General features: G+C 37.9%; 1 protein-coding gene across 2 annotated transcripts in view; it reads right to left on the bottom strand.

The window, feature by feature from the left end:
• The window catches only part of SCFD2 (sec1 family domain containing 2), a 511,769-nt gene that overhangs the window by 257,784 nt on the left and 237,606 nt on the right, over positions 1-16,379 (bottom strand). Inside the window, exon 6 of one of the 2 annotated variants that reach the window (XM_063705303.1) lies at positions 5,005-6,974. The exons of the other annotated variant lie outside the window; for it this stretch is intronic. Coding sequence (XP_063561373.1) covers positions 6,799-6,974 — 176 coding nt within the window. The 3' untranslated portion in view covers positions 5,005-6,798. Of the gene's footprint in view, positions 1-5,004; positions 6,975-16,379 lie in introns of those variants that run through there. 2 annotated transcript variants of the gene reach the window in all.

Genomic DNA, 16,379 nt, shown 5'->3' with positions numbered 1-16,379 from the left:
GCTGGGCATGGTGGTGGGCACATATAATCCCAGTTACTCAGGAGGCTGAGAAAGGAGAATTGCTTGAACTCAGGAGGCGAAGGTTGCAGTGAGCTGAGATCGTGCCACTGCACTTCAGCCTGGGTGACAGAGCGAGACTCTGTCTAAAAAAAAAAAAATCCTGAACTCTGACCTCTGAACCCTGACATGCTGACAAGCCCCAGCTCACTCACCATGAAAGGGAAGGAAGAGCCTCAGCATAAACCCTGTCCTGCCAAGAACTACAGCCACTAAATGGCATAGCTGTGTCACAATAAACAAAGAGAAATAAGCAGAATAAATAGGTGGGGAGGGAATGTCGGAGCCTCTCCATCCAGAATTAGTAGGCAATACACGCAGACATAAAGAACTCGGACTTTGACTCCAGATGGGCCTACATTTGAATTGTAATTTTTTCACCTAATAGTTTTGTGATGTCACATAAGTCAGTTCACCTCTCTAAGCCCAGTCTTCCTCGTTTGTAAGCTGGGTAGTAACACCTACTTCACAGGATTGCTATGAGGTATAATGAGGGAAAGTACACAAGGCATTTTATAGGCACTCAGTAAATGGCAGCTGTACTTATTCTAAATGTTTTCATGTTTAATATTATTATGGTAAACTTATTTTTATTTTTCATGTTTTTTATTTTTAATTTTATATTATTTTATATTTTTAACAAAATAAACTTATGGCTTATTCATACAAAAAAATTAGGGCTTATTTCTGAACTGTGAGATTATTTGGAATATACATACAATTCCTGTCCAATACTCCCTTACTGCTCCTATTAAATGGCTATTGAAGGACTACTTTGCTGACCCACTCTCTCCAGACAAAATTTTCATTACAGATTCACATTTTCAATGAAGAATAGAATGCTGGATATTTACAGTTTTCATTTTCATTTCTTCTATTGCAAGGTATGTTTCTGTCCCCCCATTTCCACCCTATCCTAGCCTGATAGCTAGACACGAATTATTTTCTGCAGAAACAGAAAGCAAGATTTGCAAACACTTGAACATTAAGTTTAAACAACATTAGTCTAAGCAAACGGCAAAAAGATTCGGCTGTGTACATATAGAGCTTTCTCACTCCCAGGCAAGGTTTTTAAATGTTTCCGGTTTGGCTAAGGAAATGGGAAGAGAGAGGGAATGCATGAATAGGTGACTGTGAGACCATGGAAATCCACAGTGGGGACTGTCCAGCGCCAGAGACAGCTGAGGGAGCAGCCAAACCAGTGCCCTAAGGGTTACCTTGCTGCTAACATGAGATGGGGGTGGTGGGGGGGCACTGACAAACATCGCTAGCAAGTTGCCAGTTGTGTGCCTATAAGAGGTGATGCTCGTTGATGCCCAAAATGCTACTAAAACCCAAAACCTCAACTGATCCCCTCCAAGAACACAACTCTCACCCCATTCATTGACCTAGGACCTTAATTGCTCCAGAAGAAAGGGCAAGGTCCTGGGTAGCTCAAGTGAGATGATGTCTCAAAGGAAAGCCATTCCTCATGCTTGATCAGGGGAGCTCCAGACAGAACACACTGCTCCAGTTCCACACAGATCTTCAGACAGGCCTCCTCAGCTTTCTGATTCAGTAGGTCTAGGGTAGGACCTGTAAGCTGTATTTTTAACAACCATCTCAGGGGATTCTGGCTTGCAGAACGGTGCTTGGAAACCACTCCATCTAGAGGAGAATTAAAATGGATTTTCATAGGTACCTCCGTGGTAACAACAGTCCCATACCGGGAAGCAAGAGTCCAAAGGCTTTGTGTACTCTAGTGATGAGTCTATAGAAATAGAATATTTGGGGGGCAGGGCTTTGTCCTATTAGAGGGTCCAATATATTGCTTTCCTGCTTTAGACTATGAGACCAGTGAGCTAGGACATCCCACAGGGTGGTTTGGTGCTATATCTGGTCATTTTTGGTGTAAAATAAATATTAATTCCTATCAGTGTTGTTTGGCATGCTAGGAACACAGGACGAAGTATTTGACAAACAGACACCAAATCTTCCTCTTATATAGGCAAATTAATAGTGTCTGATAACCAAACTTCACATGGTTGGGCCAGAGAAAGCTGAGGGTCAAACTATAAAATTTTCTTCTGAGAAAAGAAGCATAAGAAAGTAAGTTCATCTTAACTATGCATAGGTTAAGTGTCCTTCTCTTGTGAAGTTATTATTAAAGAAAATCAGTTCCAAATATGTAGGTGTGAAAGAAAAATAGGAGACTCAATTCTAGATGAACAAAGTGGTTTGGGGGAAGAATAACTAGACTCACTGTCAAGAAGATGATATATTATTATGACATTTGGCTTATCAAGATTAGAGAAGAAAGTCCATGATAGTGTAAGCAAAGTTTTATAAAGAAAGAAGATTTTTCTAGAAAATATTGGTCATTATCAAATACTTCCCTCATTAGCTAACATCCTAGAACCAGGTCTAGACCCCAAAGGATCAGCTATAAATCTAGCCTCCATTGAGTTTAAACCAAATCAGAAGAGAAAAGTGAAGAGCATCATAAAAATGTCAAAACTCTTTGTTCATTCCTTCATTCAGCACCACCATTTTCAGATGGGAGCTAGAAATGCAAAGGTGGAAAACACAGTCACTGCTCTCAAGAAACTTAATTAATAGAAGAGAGAACTAACAACAATAATAAATATATTCTGCAATCCCATGAGATAGGTACTATTATATCCCCATTTTAGACATGGAGTAACGGAGGTAAAGAGAGATTAAGTGATTTGCCCAAGATCACCCAGGGAGAAGGAACACATGTGGATAAATTTCAACCCTGTGTGGCAATACAAATATAAGTCCCTAGGATCCTCACAAATCAATACTGAGGCACAGGGGTCATTTTGAGCTAGGATGATTAGGGAAGGAATAAGAAAGGCAGTGACATATGAGTTCCATCTTAAAGAATGAGTGGGAGTTTTATAGATAAGAATGGGGAACAGGGAATGTATTTTAGGCATAGGAAATGGTATTAAAATATAGTACAGTTGGGGAAAATAACTTATGATAGAGATGGTCTAAAATTATTTAAATCCTGAGGAGAGAATACAGAAGGGATCTTCTTCTTCCAGCATATTATAACACGTCAGATGAGATCATTTTGATTATAATATTATAAGAGTAACATTTTATTTATCTTGATCTAAAGCCTTTTTCATTCTTATTCTCTTTTACTAGCATTTTGAAATTTTCCCGTTTACCACAGTCAACAAAAATTTATCAGATATTCTCCTGTATGTAGGAAAAAAAGCAGCAAGTGCTCAGACAAGCCAGTCAGCTTCCTGCTGTTGAGTAGCTAACCTCAGAAGATGGGACACACGCTCATGTTTCTGTCAATGGGCACACATGCCTGATGGCAGGGCCCAGGTTATATATACGCAGGGAAACAGATACCTGGGGCTAGGAGCAAACACACTCCTGCCACTTCATATTAAACATTATATATTCTTAGTTTCTCCGTTATGATGAAAGACTACCCAATAGGATGCTGTAACTTAGAACTGCCAATTTCATGTCTGACTGGCAGGGTTTAGGGCCTGATCACTAAAGGGAGGGGGCAGATATGGGGTAAATAGAAGTTGTTTTAGAAAATGTTTCAGGAGTGATGGTTCCATCCAGGTCAGGAAGAGTATGGGATAGCATCCAGAAAGGACTACAGAAGCTGGCTGAGGACAGATTTGTCAAGGAACATTTGCAAAGAGGCTGCAGCTGGATACTACCAACAGGCACTTCTCCCATGAAGGACAAAGGGAAGCGGACCATGCTGAGGGAGTTCAAGGGAAAACCAGAGAGTTGAAGCTGAGCTAAAACTAATATGAAGCTTCGCTAAAACTAAGGGATATCTGTGGCATTAATGAGAGACACTTTCCCCTTAAAAGTAAGCTCCATGGCAACACACACCTTGCCTACTCTACTATTGACCTTTTGCCAGTACCACCTTAGATGCACAGTTGTTCTTCCATAATAATCGGTTGAAAGGAGAGGAGAGAAAGAAGATGAAAGAACAGACACTTTTGCCACTTTAAAATGGCAGATTGTGTTAAGTTACATCACATTGTTTTTTGTTTGTTTTGAGACATAGTCTTGCTCTGTCACCCAGGCTGGAAGTGCAGTGGCGTGATCTCGGCTCACTGCAAACTCCGCGTCCCGGGTTCAAGTAATTCTCCTGCCTCAGCTTCCTGAGTGGCTGGGATTACAGGCGTGTGCCACCATGCCCAGCTAATTTTTGTATTTTTAGTAGAGACAGGGTTTTGCCATGTTGGCCAGGCTGGCCTCCAACTTCTGGCTTTAAGTGATCTGCCCGCCTCAGCCTTCCAAAGTGCTGGGATTACAAGTGTGAGCCACCACGCCCATCCTCACACCGGTTTTTAAATGATGGTGTACACATGGAATTTACCTTCCTTCTTAAAACTGGTACCTTGCAGGTCCCTCACACGTGGGACAAATAATTTGCCCACTTAACTACAGAGTACAAGTTGTGTGGGTGAGCCACACCTGCAGGGAAAGCAGGATTCCCGAGAACCACCGTCTCGGCAGAGAGCTCTCCTCTTTCTCCCTGAGTTCCTCCCAAAAAGTTATTTGGCCTGTTTCATTCCTATTATAATCAGGTTGGAAAAAAAACCTTCAGAGAACCAGAGGATTAAAAGATGGGTTTAAAAAAAAAATTGTGCATTCCATGTGTTGGCTGAATGGAGTGCTCAGTACCTGACCAGGTAAACAAGATGTGGGGACAAAAGGAAAGAAGAGAAAAGCAATAAAGAAGAAAAAAACCTGAAGAAGTAGAGAAAGAAACAGCTAATTTAACCCAAAACTTCAGAATTTAAAAATCTGGTCATGTAAAAATATTAAAACACAAAGCAACATTTCCACTAACAGCTGATGTGATTTGTTTTCATTTCATGAAATATTTTCTTCACTATATTTCAAACAATGGGATTTAAAAACTCTCATCCAAAACTCATGGTTTCCTTTGATGTTCCAATTCCTTCGTCAACCAAACTTTCTATTCTCCAAAGCTAAGTTCATCTGGTAAACTTGCAACATATTTGCCCTGTTGCACAGCATCAGAGGAAACTCTGAAACGCAATCAGCTTCTTTCTTATTCCTTTATTCATGCAATAAATATTTATTAAGAGTCTTCTATGTATGCACCCCCCCCCGCAACCCCCAGCACAACTGGTGCTTGAGATACAATGTTGAGCAAAACTCACAGGGTTTATGATCCTGGAGGGAAGGCAGACACTAATCAAAATAACACACAAATAGGTAATAAACTTTGTTCACTTTACGACACACAATGGGGTTGTGAGGCATTGAGCTGGTCTGGAGGGTCAGAGAAGGCTGATCTCAGGAGTTGTCTGAGCTGAGCTCGGAAACGGTTAGCTGGGCTGGGCTGGGGAATCAGTTGCAGAGAACTACTCTTGCAAGCACTTAGTATCTCAGGAAGCATAATATATTTAAGGAACTGCAAGGCCTGTGTCTGGGACAGAGGGAATGAAAGAAAAAAATGGCCTCCAGACTAAGAAACTGGCCATGGAAAAATGACCTTCTGCTGCTCTGAAAAGTCCAATGTGGAGGGGTGTGTCACTTTGGTCCAGACAGAGAGGACATGGTGGGTGTAGCACACTATTTGGTAACCATTTCTAGCTCCTCTCTACTCTGGAGAGTAATAACCCAGTTTTTTGGATTTTTTTTTAGCCCAATCATGTGCATTTTTGCTATTCTGTTATTTTAAGCAAAATACTGATTTTTTTCACCATCAAATTTCAGAACAAGGGCCATGTCCTAAAAAAAAAAAAGCCAATAAAAAATCTAATATATGCATGTTCCCAGAATTGTTTTCATTTGTTGAATCTGACATTAAAATAAATTTTGACATAAATTGGCTCAAGAAAAAAAGTAAATACTAAGGAAGTAATTAAGAATTTGATATTTTGATTTTTACGTGCACATACGCCATCAAAAAATTCCAATAAATATATCCTGATGGCTTTTGTTCTGTTCTAAATTCTGTATATAGCTGACCTGATGTATAACAGCTTCAACACTTCCATTCCAATATCTGGAAGGGCTGCTGCTCTGAAATGCTATAATCACCTCAAAGTCAAAAGCCACTAAATGTTCATTTCTAAAATTAAAGGCTTGTACTCATCTCAAATGATGTCATTTTGTCTGGGCTTCTGCGTTTCCGAGGAGAACAACTTGAAATAATCAACAATATAATGTGCGGCCTCCCAAGGTGACCAGTTATAAGATATAGTATGTGCATGTTTTCTGATTTCTCTTGGAGAGCTGTAAGGTTAGGAGGGGAGGAGGGGTGAAGGGGAATGGTAAGCAAGAGATTAAAGTTTAAAAAAATAATAACGATACATTTACAGAATAAATTGGTGCCTTGAAATATGTTTCTGGGAACAAAATTTAAAGCATCCTACATTTTTAAAATATATGAAAATATGTGCTTCACTTGTTATCCATGGAAGAGATGACCAAAATACTATGAACTATAACTACAGTGTTATTGTTTATGTGGTGCACTGTTTCTATGATTTCACAGAAGGGCTGTGCATTCCCAGTTAGCATGTATCCAATCACATTTTAACTATGAAGAAAACTTTCTTGGCCAAAGATTGAATTCTTTGCAAGGTGGTGATTTGTATGGAAAAGAACCCCCAAATTGTACATCACTATGTGAGAAGAACAGTACAGATTTAATTGTTTTTCTTAACTACCACAACACAAATAAGGAAATAAAGAGTTCAGTCATTTTACAGTATAATTTGGCTTTAAAAAAGCTTCAAAAATTAAAACTCTAAAGCATTTTGCATGTTGGGAAATGTAAATTGCTAATGAACACTGCACCTCATCAGTTTCCTCTGCCAGTTGGCTGTCAGGTTGGCAACAACTCAAGAGCCAGACAGGAAAGTTCAGGCGTGTATCTTGGAAGAAAACAAAACAAAACAAAACAAAATGAACAGAAAAAAATAGAGAAAGGGGCTTCATTTTATAAACACTTCAATGAAAATTAACACTCCATTTGGGACCAATTCAGTCCAGGTGCTAAGGACAGAATAAACAAGCAACACATGAAGGCCTAAAAAGTCAGGCTTCTGTGGGAATTATATTATTGGTTACATTTAAAACTAAATTTTAAAATATGAATCAATATCAGCATGGTTGCACACATACATTCTCCTTCTGGCTTTAAAAATGTTAATCTTCCATTCTCACATCATAAAATAATGTAAGTCAAAGCCTAGAGCCTGTTGCATCTCTTTCAGTATTTTTTTGCTGCAATTTTAGGCTGAAATGGTTGTACCCAAATGTTTTTCCTCCCATTCAAGATCCTAATGAACCTCATTTTGAAATTAGAGGATCCTTTTTACATTCTGATTAAGGATAAATTTACTTTTATGCAATAATGTCTCCTAGAATGTGGGACATAAATTCAGCACCAACATTGTCAACAACTTCCTTTCCAATGTTAGTTTTAATATTTTTATGTTGACAGTATATCCATGCCTTCTTTATTCTAGGCACTGGTGGCCTTAATACACCAACTGCAAAACACAAGCAAAACAAAATCCCACCTGATACCTTCACCTGGAAAGCATATATGGGATCAGGCTTTCTATTTACCAAATACATATTAAAATACTAACTGGTTTTCTCTGGGTAGTGGGTTTATAAATTATTTTACATTTTATTCTGTGTTTATTAAAGAGCAAAAGATCACACTGAAAATCCTGACTTCACCACTATACAATATATCCATGTAACAAAATTAGACTTGTGTCCCATAAATTTATAAAAATTTTTAAAAATAACTATAACATCTTTCAAGTATTCTAAAATAAAAAAGTATGACTTCTGTAATAAGGAAAAATCCAATTATAAATAATCCATCATAAAGGAAATTATAAACGTAACGAGAGATGTTTTTAAGACACTGTTTTTAAGTTTTTAAGACACTAGAGGAAATTCCATACAATTATTGTTAGGCATACAAAAAATCTTCAAGTAATTGTTCAGATGTCAGTGACATTTTCATCTCTTTATAAGTAAAATATCGAACTCACTGTGAGAGAAGACAAGATACCTGTATTTTTAAAATACAGAGATATAAACCTGGTTCTTTAATGAATGCTCTTATGGTAGACGTATCTAGTTTTTGTACATTGGTATCCCTTCCTTTGTGGAATCACTCCAACTGTCAATCTAAGTGGCAGTTGTGGGACTGCCAATTGCAGTGCTACCCCACTGACCATTTCTTCAAATCCCTTCCCCCATCTCCCCTCTCCCTCTACACACACACAGTTACGGCCACATGACTTTGGTTTGGCCAAAGGGTATCCCATCCCCCTGGCAAGTGACTGAAGGTCAGTCAGCTTCCTTTCCTGGGACTGATCTACAACCTCTGGAAGAAAAAACCCTCTTTTTTCATGGGTTGCTATTCTAGAATGACATAAACCAAAAGTGGTTGGGGGTGATGAGGGGTTATACAGAGGCAGTTGTGATAGGAAAGGATGAGGTCAATAACTAAAAGGAAGAAAATGCAGAGAATACTAACTAAAAATGCAGAGAATATAACTAAAACGAAGAAGATGCAGAGAACACTGATCATGCTGTTGGGCGCCTGCCCCAACTCTCCTAAATATAGCTCTATATCTGGCAAATATCTCTATCTACAAGCAAATATAAAAGGCAAACACCAACCAGAAAAACATATTAGCAAAATATATGACTAAGAATTAATAACCATAATAATCCAAGTGCTCTGATTTTAAATCATTAAGCATAAAATGAATGATTCAGCAGAAAAAAAGGAAAAAGGCAGTACCAACAAAATGAAATTTATATGTGGGCTCTACTTTGTTCTTTATGATTCCAAATTTTCTACAATGAGAATTTATTACTGTAATAATAGATAAAAAAGCTTAAAGGCATTAAAATATAAAATTATATTTAAGAATGTTGCCTGGGATCAGTATGCAGGACGAATCGGTGGGTATGCAACGAGTCAGAGATGTCAGATAGAAGGCCATGGACCAATGGGTATCTGAGATAAAGAGGCATCTTTAGAGAGATCTGAACAGTGTATCAAAGGAAACAGAAATGGGCTGCAGGGAGGTGCTGCCTACCATGGGGGTGAAGGTGAGTCAATGACTCCATTGCTTCCCTCCTGAGATGATGGTGTGACCCTGAAAAAGACAGATGGTACTGAGGAAGAGCTGATTTGGAAGCGGATGAGGGAGTATATTGATTCAGATAAAAATAAAAAGCATATGAAGCTAGAACCATAGAATGGCAGAGAAAGAAGAGATCTTAGATTTGTCTAAAACAAGATTCTCATTTTATGATGAGTATATTGAGTCTGCAGCAAGCTAAGTGACTTGCAGGTTACACAACTGTGGGCATACTTAGGAGTGAAAATTCGGCCTCCTCCCCACTGTGCTCTTTTCCACCACATCACATCATCTCTCCAATTTGATCCATAGCTTTGTGTTCAAGAAAACTACTCTTGTGTTCCATGCATTCCATCTCTTCTCTTTCATGATTGAGAAATATGTATTGTATCTAATGTAGAGTTAACAAGAGTCAGTAATAGCTAATCTCTTAAACAATTCATTGAATAATTACAAACACAATTATTACTGCCAGCATTGTCATAAAAATTGGTCATATGGACAGTATGTGTCATGCATTTGTACACATATAAATATTAGTAGAAGAAGATTCATTCCAGTGTCTCAGATAAGAATAATCATTTTTGTGATGTGGCATGGAAAAATTAAGTACTGGAGAAAGTAATTTGTAGTGATCCTTTAATATGTTAGCAAATTACTTAACTAGTTAGCTACCTCAATAGGAAGCTCTAAGTATCTTTCTACATAGCTTGTGATATATTTTAAATATGTATTAAACATCTTAAACTTCACTGATACAGTGTTTAGTAATATGTGCTATGGGTAACTATTTTAATATGTTGGATAGTAAAACTAAATGTAACGGTTCCAACATTTCTCCTGGGAGTGATTTTGGCAGACATATGTTCTTCGTCAGAGTTTCCAGCAGAAATATTAGAAATCAAGAGAAAAAATAGACTCTATTATACCAAACAACGTTGCAAACCACAATAGAAAACAAGTATTTAAAGCTGTTTTTTGTTTTCTTTTGTTTTGTTTTGGCAGCCCTGAAATAACAAATCTGAAACACTAGAAATGAAGATGTATTCTGTAATGGAAAAGTCTAATGCTGGCATGGCACAATAAATGAGAATATTTAAATTAGAAACAAGAGATTAGGCAAAATCCCTTCTGAAATGAGTGTTCCCCCTACACCCTGAAGTTTTCCTTTAGCTGAGTGGGTGGATTTGACAGTCATTGTTTTGTACACTTTCACTTACTGTAATGAGTTAAAATTTTCATTCAAGTGTGGGTGACATGAAAGCTGGTGATGGACGTGTAGAATCAGTCTTCCAGTTGCCATAGTAACATCTTTGTCACCACCAAGCCAGAAGGTATGCTCAAGGTTTAAGGGACAATTTTTCAAGGAAAAGATTTTCAAAATCCTGAAAACTGTCTTTCAATTGGAATACTGTCCTGAGGAGCAGAAATATACAGGTATACATATCCTGAAATTTGATGAATTACTGAGGAAAAGCTGTGGGATGAGAGAAGAATGCAGAGGTGATAATAAGGGAAGCATAAGAGGAAAAATTCTTATTAGCTCCTTGTCTTTACAATTCTCTGTTTGAGGCAGGGTGCGGTGGCTCATGCCTGTAATCCCAGCACTTTGGGAGGCCGAGGCGGGTGGATCACAAGGTCAGGAGATCGAGACCATCCTGGCTAACACAGTGAAACCCCATCTCTACTAAAAATACAAGAAATTAGCCAGGCGGGCGCCTGTAGTCCCAGCTACTCAGGAGGCTGAGGCAAGAGAATGGCGTGAACCCGGGAGGCGGAGCTTGCAGTGAGCCCAGATCGCACCACTGCACTCCAGCCTGGGCGACAGTGCGAGACTCCGTCTCAAAAAAAAAAAAAAAAAAAAAAATTCTCTCTTTGGAAGCACTTCATATGTTATAAAGAAGACTCGCTTTCTACAAGGTGGAGAAAATTACTTGGCTAAGTATGAAAAATGCTTTGTTTGAAAGACATAACTTCTCAAACATAATAAACAAAACGTCCATGCCTTGTGCTAATGGAGATGAAAGCTTTTATAATTAAGTGGTAGCCATGAAAAACAGTAATAGTTTTATATGGTCTACATTAGACCCAGACTTTTCCAAAGAAGAGAGATAACATAAACAAATCATTGCAAATAGATTTTTACTACTGGTTGTAGAATGTGGCCTTGTTTTACTATGGATAAGAATACATACATGGTTTCCTTTGGAAACTAGAGCTAAAGACATTAACATGAGCTGCCTTCCACAACCCAAGGAAAAACAAATCCTCAACTCCTTCCTCATTCACAGTTGATAAGACTCTGCTCTGTTAGATTTCTAGTGGGGAATGTAAGAGAACCCCAATTGAAAGCTCACTAGACTATGCCTACCTTCCCAGTGTCTTTAAGAACACTGCTTTCCATTTGTGTGTCAATGAACATTTAGGTTGTTTCCATAGCTTGACAATTATGAATAGTGCTTCAGGGAATACCAGAATGCCAATATCTCTTTGAAAAAATGGATTATTTATTCAACCTTAAAAAAGAAGAAAATTCTGTAATATGTGACAACATGGATGAACCTTGAGGACATTACACTAAGTGAAATATGCCAGTCACAGACGGGCAAATCCTGTGTGATTCCATTTATATGAGGTATAGGTAAATTCATAGACTCAAAGAGTGAAATGATGGTTACCCAGGGCTGGGGTGAGGGGAACTGGGGAGTTGCTTGCTAATCAATGGGCATAAAGTTTCAGGTATGTAAGGTGAAAGAGTAGAACTTATTCTACTTGTTCTGCTGTGCAACATGGTGCCTATGGTTAACAATACCGTATTGTACACTTCAAAACTTAAGAGGGTAGATCTCATGTTAAGTGTTCTTATCACAATAAAATAAAATTAAAAAAAAAACAGTGCTTTTTAAACCAGACCTGTCTTTCCTCATTTGTTATACATGGTTGAATTTAAACAAGATAATTAACGGGTGAGAAAAATAGAGAAGAAAAAATTTAGAGAAGAACTAAAATCAAAATTTTTTAAAAGTTGATGATAATTTTTAAAAAGCGTGGTTCACTACAAAGGTAATTTATACATTTTATGCAAATAAATGTGAAGCTTTTGATTATTCCAATTCGAGTAACAGGAATCTCTATACCATTATTTTATGTCAAAGTTATGGGAATTAAATAGCAAAGGAAGCACAGATATAGCTGTAGCTAGAAAACATACCATCTTGACAGAACATGAGGAGAGCCTCACACTTTTCCATAAAACTTACTGTTCACATTCTAGTTTCTTAAAGACCTAGAACTCAATTAGTGCAATTCCTTCCAATGCAGAAGGCCCAGTGTCAGTCAGTTCCTCATGCTGGGAAGCTCTTCTCATGGAGTAAATCAGACGTTCTAGCTGGCTTTAGTTTCCAGAGATGTCTGCCTTGTATTTAACCCAAAACTGCCTCTCAGCCTTTTCTGTTCAATAGACAGAGTTCTATGAGAAGCCTACTTCCACTTAAATGGTAACTTTATAGAATCTATTTGAAAAAAAAAAAAAAAACCTATTCTACATCACTAGTAAACTTAAGCCAGATTAAAATGTAAACAAATGTAATTTTTTTTGTTTTAGTTAAAAGTAATCAAAAAAGGAGATCATTGGGTACTTTGCCTTGCTTTCTGATAAAAGTACAGGGCATCGTTTTATCCATCTGGAGATCTTTTAGATTTCTAATAATTTCTAGAGTTAGAAATTCAAAAGCATTCCTCTGTAATCAATGCCTAAGGCGGGGGCTCTAGAATAAAGACTGGAAATTGTTAAGTCCACAAGCTGAATTCTGTCCACCAATAAGATTTCTTTGACTCATGTAATGTTTTGGAAAATAAACCAATTTCTTAAACTTTGGTGATTTCAAATTTTTAAAAATCCAGATTCCTGGTTTCTTGAGAGATGGCAATACCAGACTCATGCTTCCCTGGCAAAAATAAGAGGATCTAAGGCCAGGCGTGGTGGCTCACGCCTATAACCCCAGCACTTTGGGAGGCCGAGGTGGGCGGATCACAAGGTCAAGAGATCAGAGATCGAGACCATCCTGGCCAACATCTCTACTAAAAATACGAAAAATTAGCTGGGCATGGTGGTACGTGCCTGTAGTCTCAGCTACTCAGGAGGCTGAGGCAGGAGAATCGCTGGAATCCGGGAGGCAGAGGTTGCAGTGAGCCAAGATTGTACCACTGCACTCCAGCCTGGCAACAGAGCAAGACTCCATCTCAAAAAAAAAAAGAGGATCTCCAGTTTAACACAGTCTCCACCACTCCCTATTGCCCCTTTTAGTAAGACTATACATCCCTGCCATTTATCATTGCATTTTCACTGTTGTTTCCCCAAAACCTAACCTACTTTACTTATTTATATTTCTTGCTAGCCTCTGTAAATACCTGAGTTTGAGATTCCTGTGCTAACCCATGATTTCAACCATTTTTAAAGTATGAAGACACAATATAATTATGCTTTTGATACCTGTTAATTGAAAAATGGGAAAAAATTATGCAACTTCAGCACTGTCTTTAAATAAATTTATCTTTTATAAATCACAACTGTATCTACAAATATTTGTATATTTATATGCGAGAGTAATATTTAGTTCATGGATGATACATAAAGCACACATGAAGCAGTGAACCTTTGCACTAAGTCTTACATTTTCCCAGGGATCCGTAAGCCAAAGGTTGGGAATCACTGGTCTAGTAAAAGGAATTCTGGACTGGGAATTGGGAGACACAAACCTTAGTCCTATCCCCTCATTGAACAGGCTATGATTGGTGATTTGAGGCAAGTCAAATAACCTTTTGTGGCCTCAATTAACCTTGTCCTCATGAGCAGAGCGAATAGACTAGATAATTGTTGAGAACATTTCCATCAATAAAACACAATAATATTATGCCTTATGACTCCTTTTACCTACCATAAAAACCCAGACATCTACAAAACTCCCAAAAAGTATACTCTGATGGATTAAAGGAAAGAATAGCCATGGAAAACCTGAAAACTAACTCTACCATTTCCAGATTTAGACACAATACCATATTGTCTGTCCCAAACCATGTTTGAAAAACTAGTAGTGTATCTGCAAATAAATTCTCCCAAAGAGAAGTTCGTATTACAAATATATTTCACTTGAATTCAGATATTTGGGCTACATTTATTAGACATGCAAGTTTATGGAAATCAGCATACAACTACTAAGAGTCAGAGGCAAAACCAGAACCCAGATCCACTTGACTCCAAATCCTGTGCTCAGAGCCTCTACGTTCTATTACCACTGTCCCAGGGTTTCAATGCTTAGAGAGCTTAGACTAATGCTAGGTACATAAATGTGGTCAATAAATATTGATAATCTGAGAATGTTTATGATATAAGTCCAGCACACAATAGATCATTATTTCAGTATACACTGTAAACAATTTTAATATTATAACTGTAATATTAAAACACTGGGCATCACTCCAACTCACAGTATCTTGCCTTAGAATTTCCTCTGTTAGAGAAGTCTGTAATTGTAGCAAATACAAGTTTCCTACCTAATGTACATTTTCACCTTCTATCTTCTAACAGAATCCTTACTTTGTTTATGACAAATATACACCCAGTTAAAATACACACTCATCAGATTCTCTTGCAGTCAGAGGTTGCCATGAAACTGAGATCTAGCCAAGGATGCAAGTCTTCTGAGTGGGGCTTTCAAGAAAGCTATTGCTTTCCTAATAAAAAAGGACAGATTTGGCTAGTATATGCCTTTTACCTTCATCCTTCCTCACTTCTTGCCCAAAGCATGGACACTTCTCCCTGGAGGGGAAGCATCCAGCGCATGACCATGATGATAAAAACCACACCTAGGACAGTGAAGGAGGAAGTCAGAAAGAGCATGAATTCTATCTGGACTTCTTGCTTAGAAAAACAAACCCCAGTTGTTATGCTAATATGGTAAATTTTTCATTGTATACAACTGGGTATCCTAATGCATATAAATCTATAGTAATTGATAGTCCCAAATTATCAACAGTAAAATAAGAGTTTGATAAATGTAAATTACAGTTCTTAGGGTATTATCATGCCTCTATCATGAACCACTGCATAGATACTTTGAGTTATTCATTCTCTAGCTTTACACTAAGCCTAAACAGATCTAGCCCTTGTTGACCTGGACTTTAAAGATACTATAGAAATACAAGGAAAATCAATGAGTAATAATGTGAGTAAATCAATGAGTAATAATAAAACATCTTTAGCAAAACAAATTTTTCCAAAGTAGTTTTTTGTGTCAAAAAGTAATATTAAAGTCTTGTTTTCCTTTGTTTCCTGATTCAGAGCCATCTGACCAATATACCCTAAAGCATTGGTTTGCTCCTAATAGGTCAGAGGTGTGCCAAGCTGCTGCTTCACCTCAGTCCACAGGTCAACTGGGTAGGACCTAGACTGGCCAGAGCCCCCAGGGCTGGCTGCCTTTGATCATAAGAGTCTCGTCCACTTACCTCAATCTACTATGCAAACATTCTCATTGTCTATGCACATGATGAGAAAAGGGTGGGGAAGCACTACCCTATATGACAGCTAGATGCTATCAAAATCATAATGGTGGTGGGAGAAAAATAGCCTATTTATAATACTAGATGGACCAAACATTAGTTAACACACATAACATCATTTTATTCTCAGCAAAATCAAGAATGGTCAATAGGGCAGTTACGTTTATGTCAAGGTTCAAGGATGGATGATTTGCCCACCAACACTCACTGCTGAAAGACAGCAGAGCCCAGACTTTCAAATCAAGAATTTCTACATCCAAACACTAGGCTTTTTTTGATATACCTCTCTATATGATGACATTCCAAGTTTACACAGATCTCTAAAAATAGTGTTTTGATTTCATTCTCTGAAGAAAATTCAAATAGTTTTCTTTGTTTTCTCTTGTGACTGCCATGCAAACACTAACGTATGTTGAAACTGATACTCTCTTAGAACTTAGCATGACTGAGAAAGCATAACACTAATCAATATGCTTGGCTGTACCAATTTTCTTTTTACAGCTCCCTACCCTTGAAAAGCAGAGAGCCAACCCTTGTTATTTTGTGTGAGTAGAAAAGTGAATTTTTGCCCACCATGCTAGAAATCTCCTCAAAAGTATC

Source organism: Gorilla gorilla, chromosome 3, assembly GCF_029281585.2.
Source record: "Gorilla gorilla gorilla isolate KB3781 chromosome 3, NHGRI_mGorGor1-v2.1_pri, whole genome shotgun sequence".
Taxonomy (NCBI): domain Eukaryota; kingdom Metazoa; phylum Chordata; class Mammalia; order Primates; family Hominidae; genus Gorilla; species Gorilla gorilla.
This window is presented reverse-complemented; position numbering and strand designations above follow the sequence as displayed.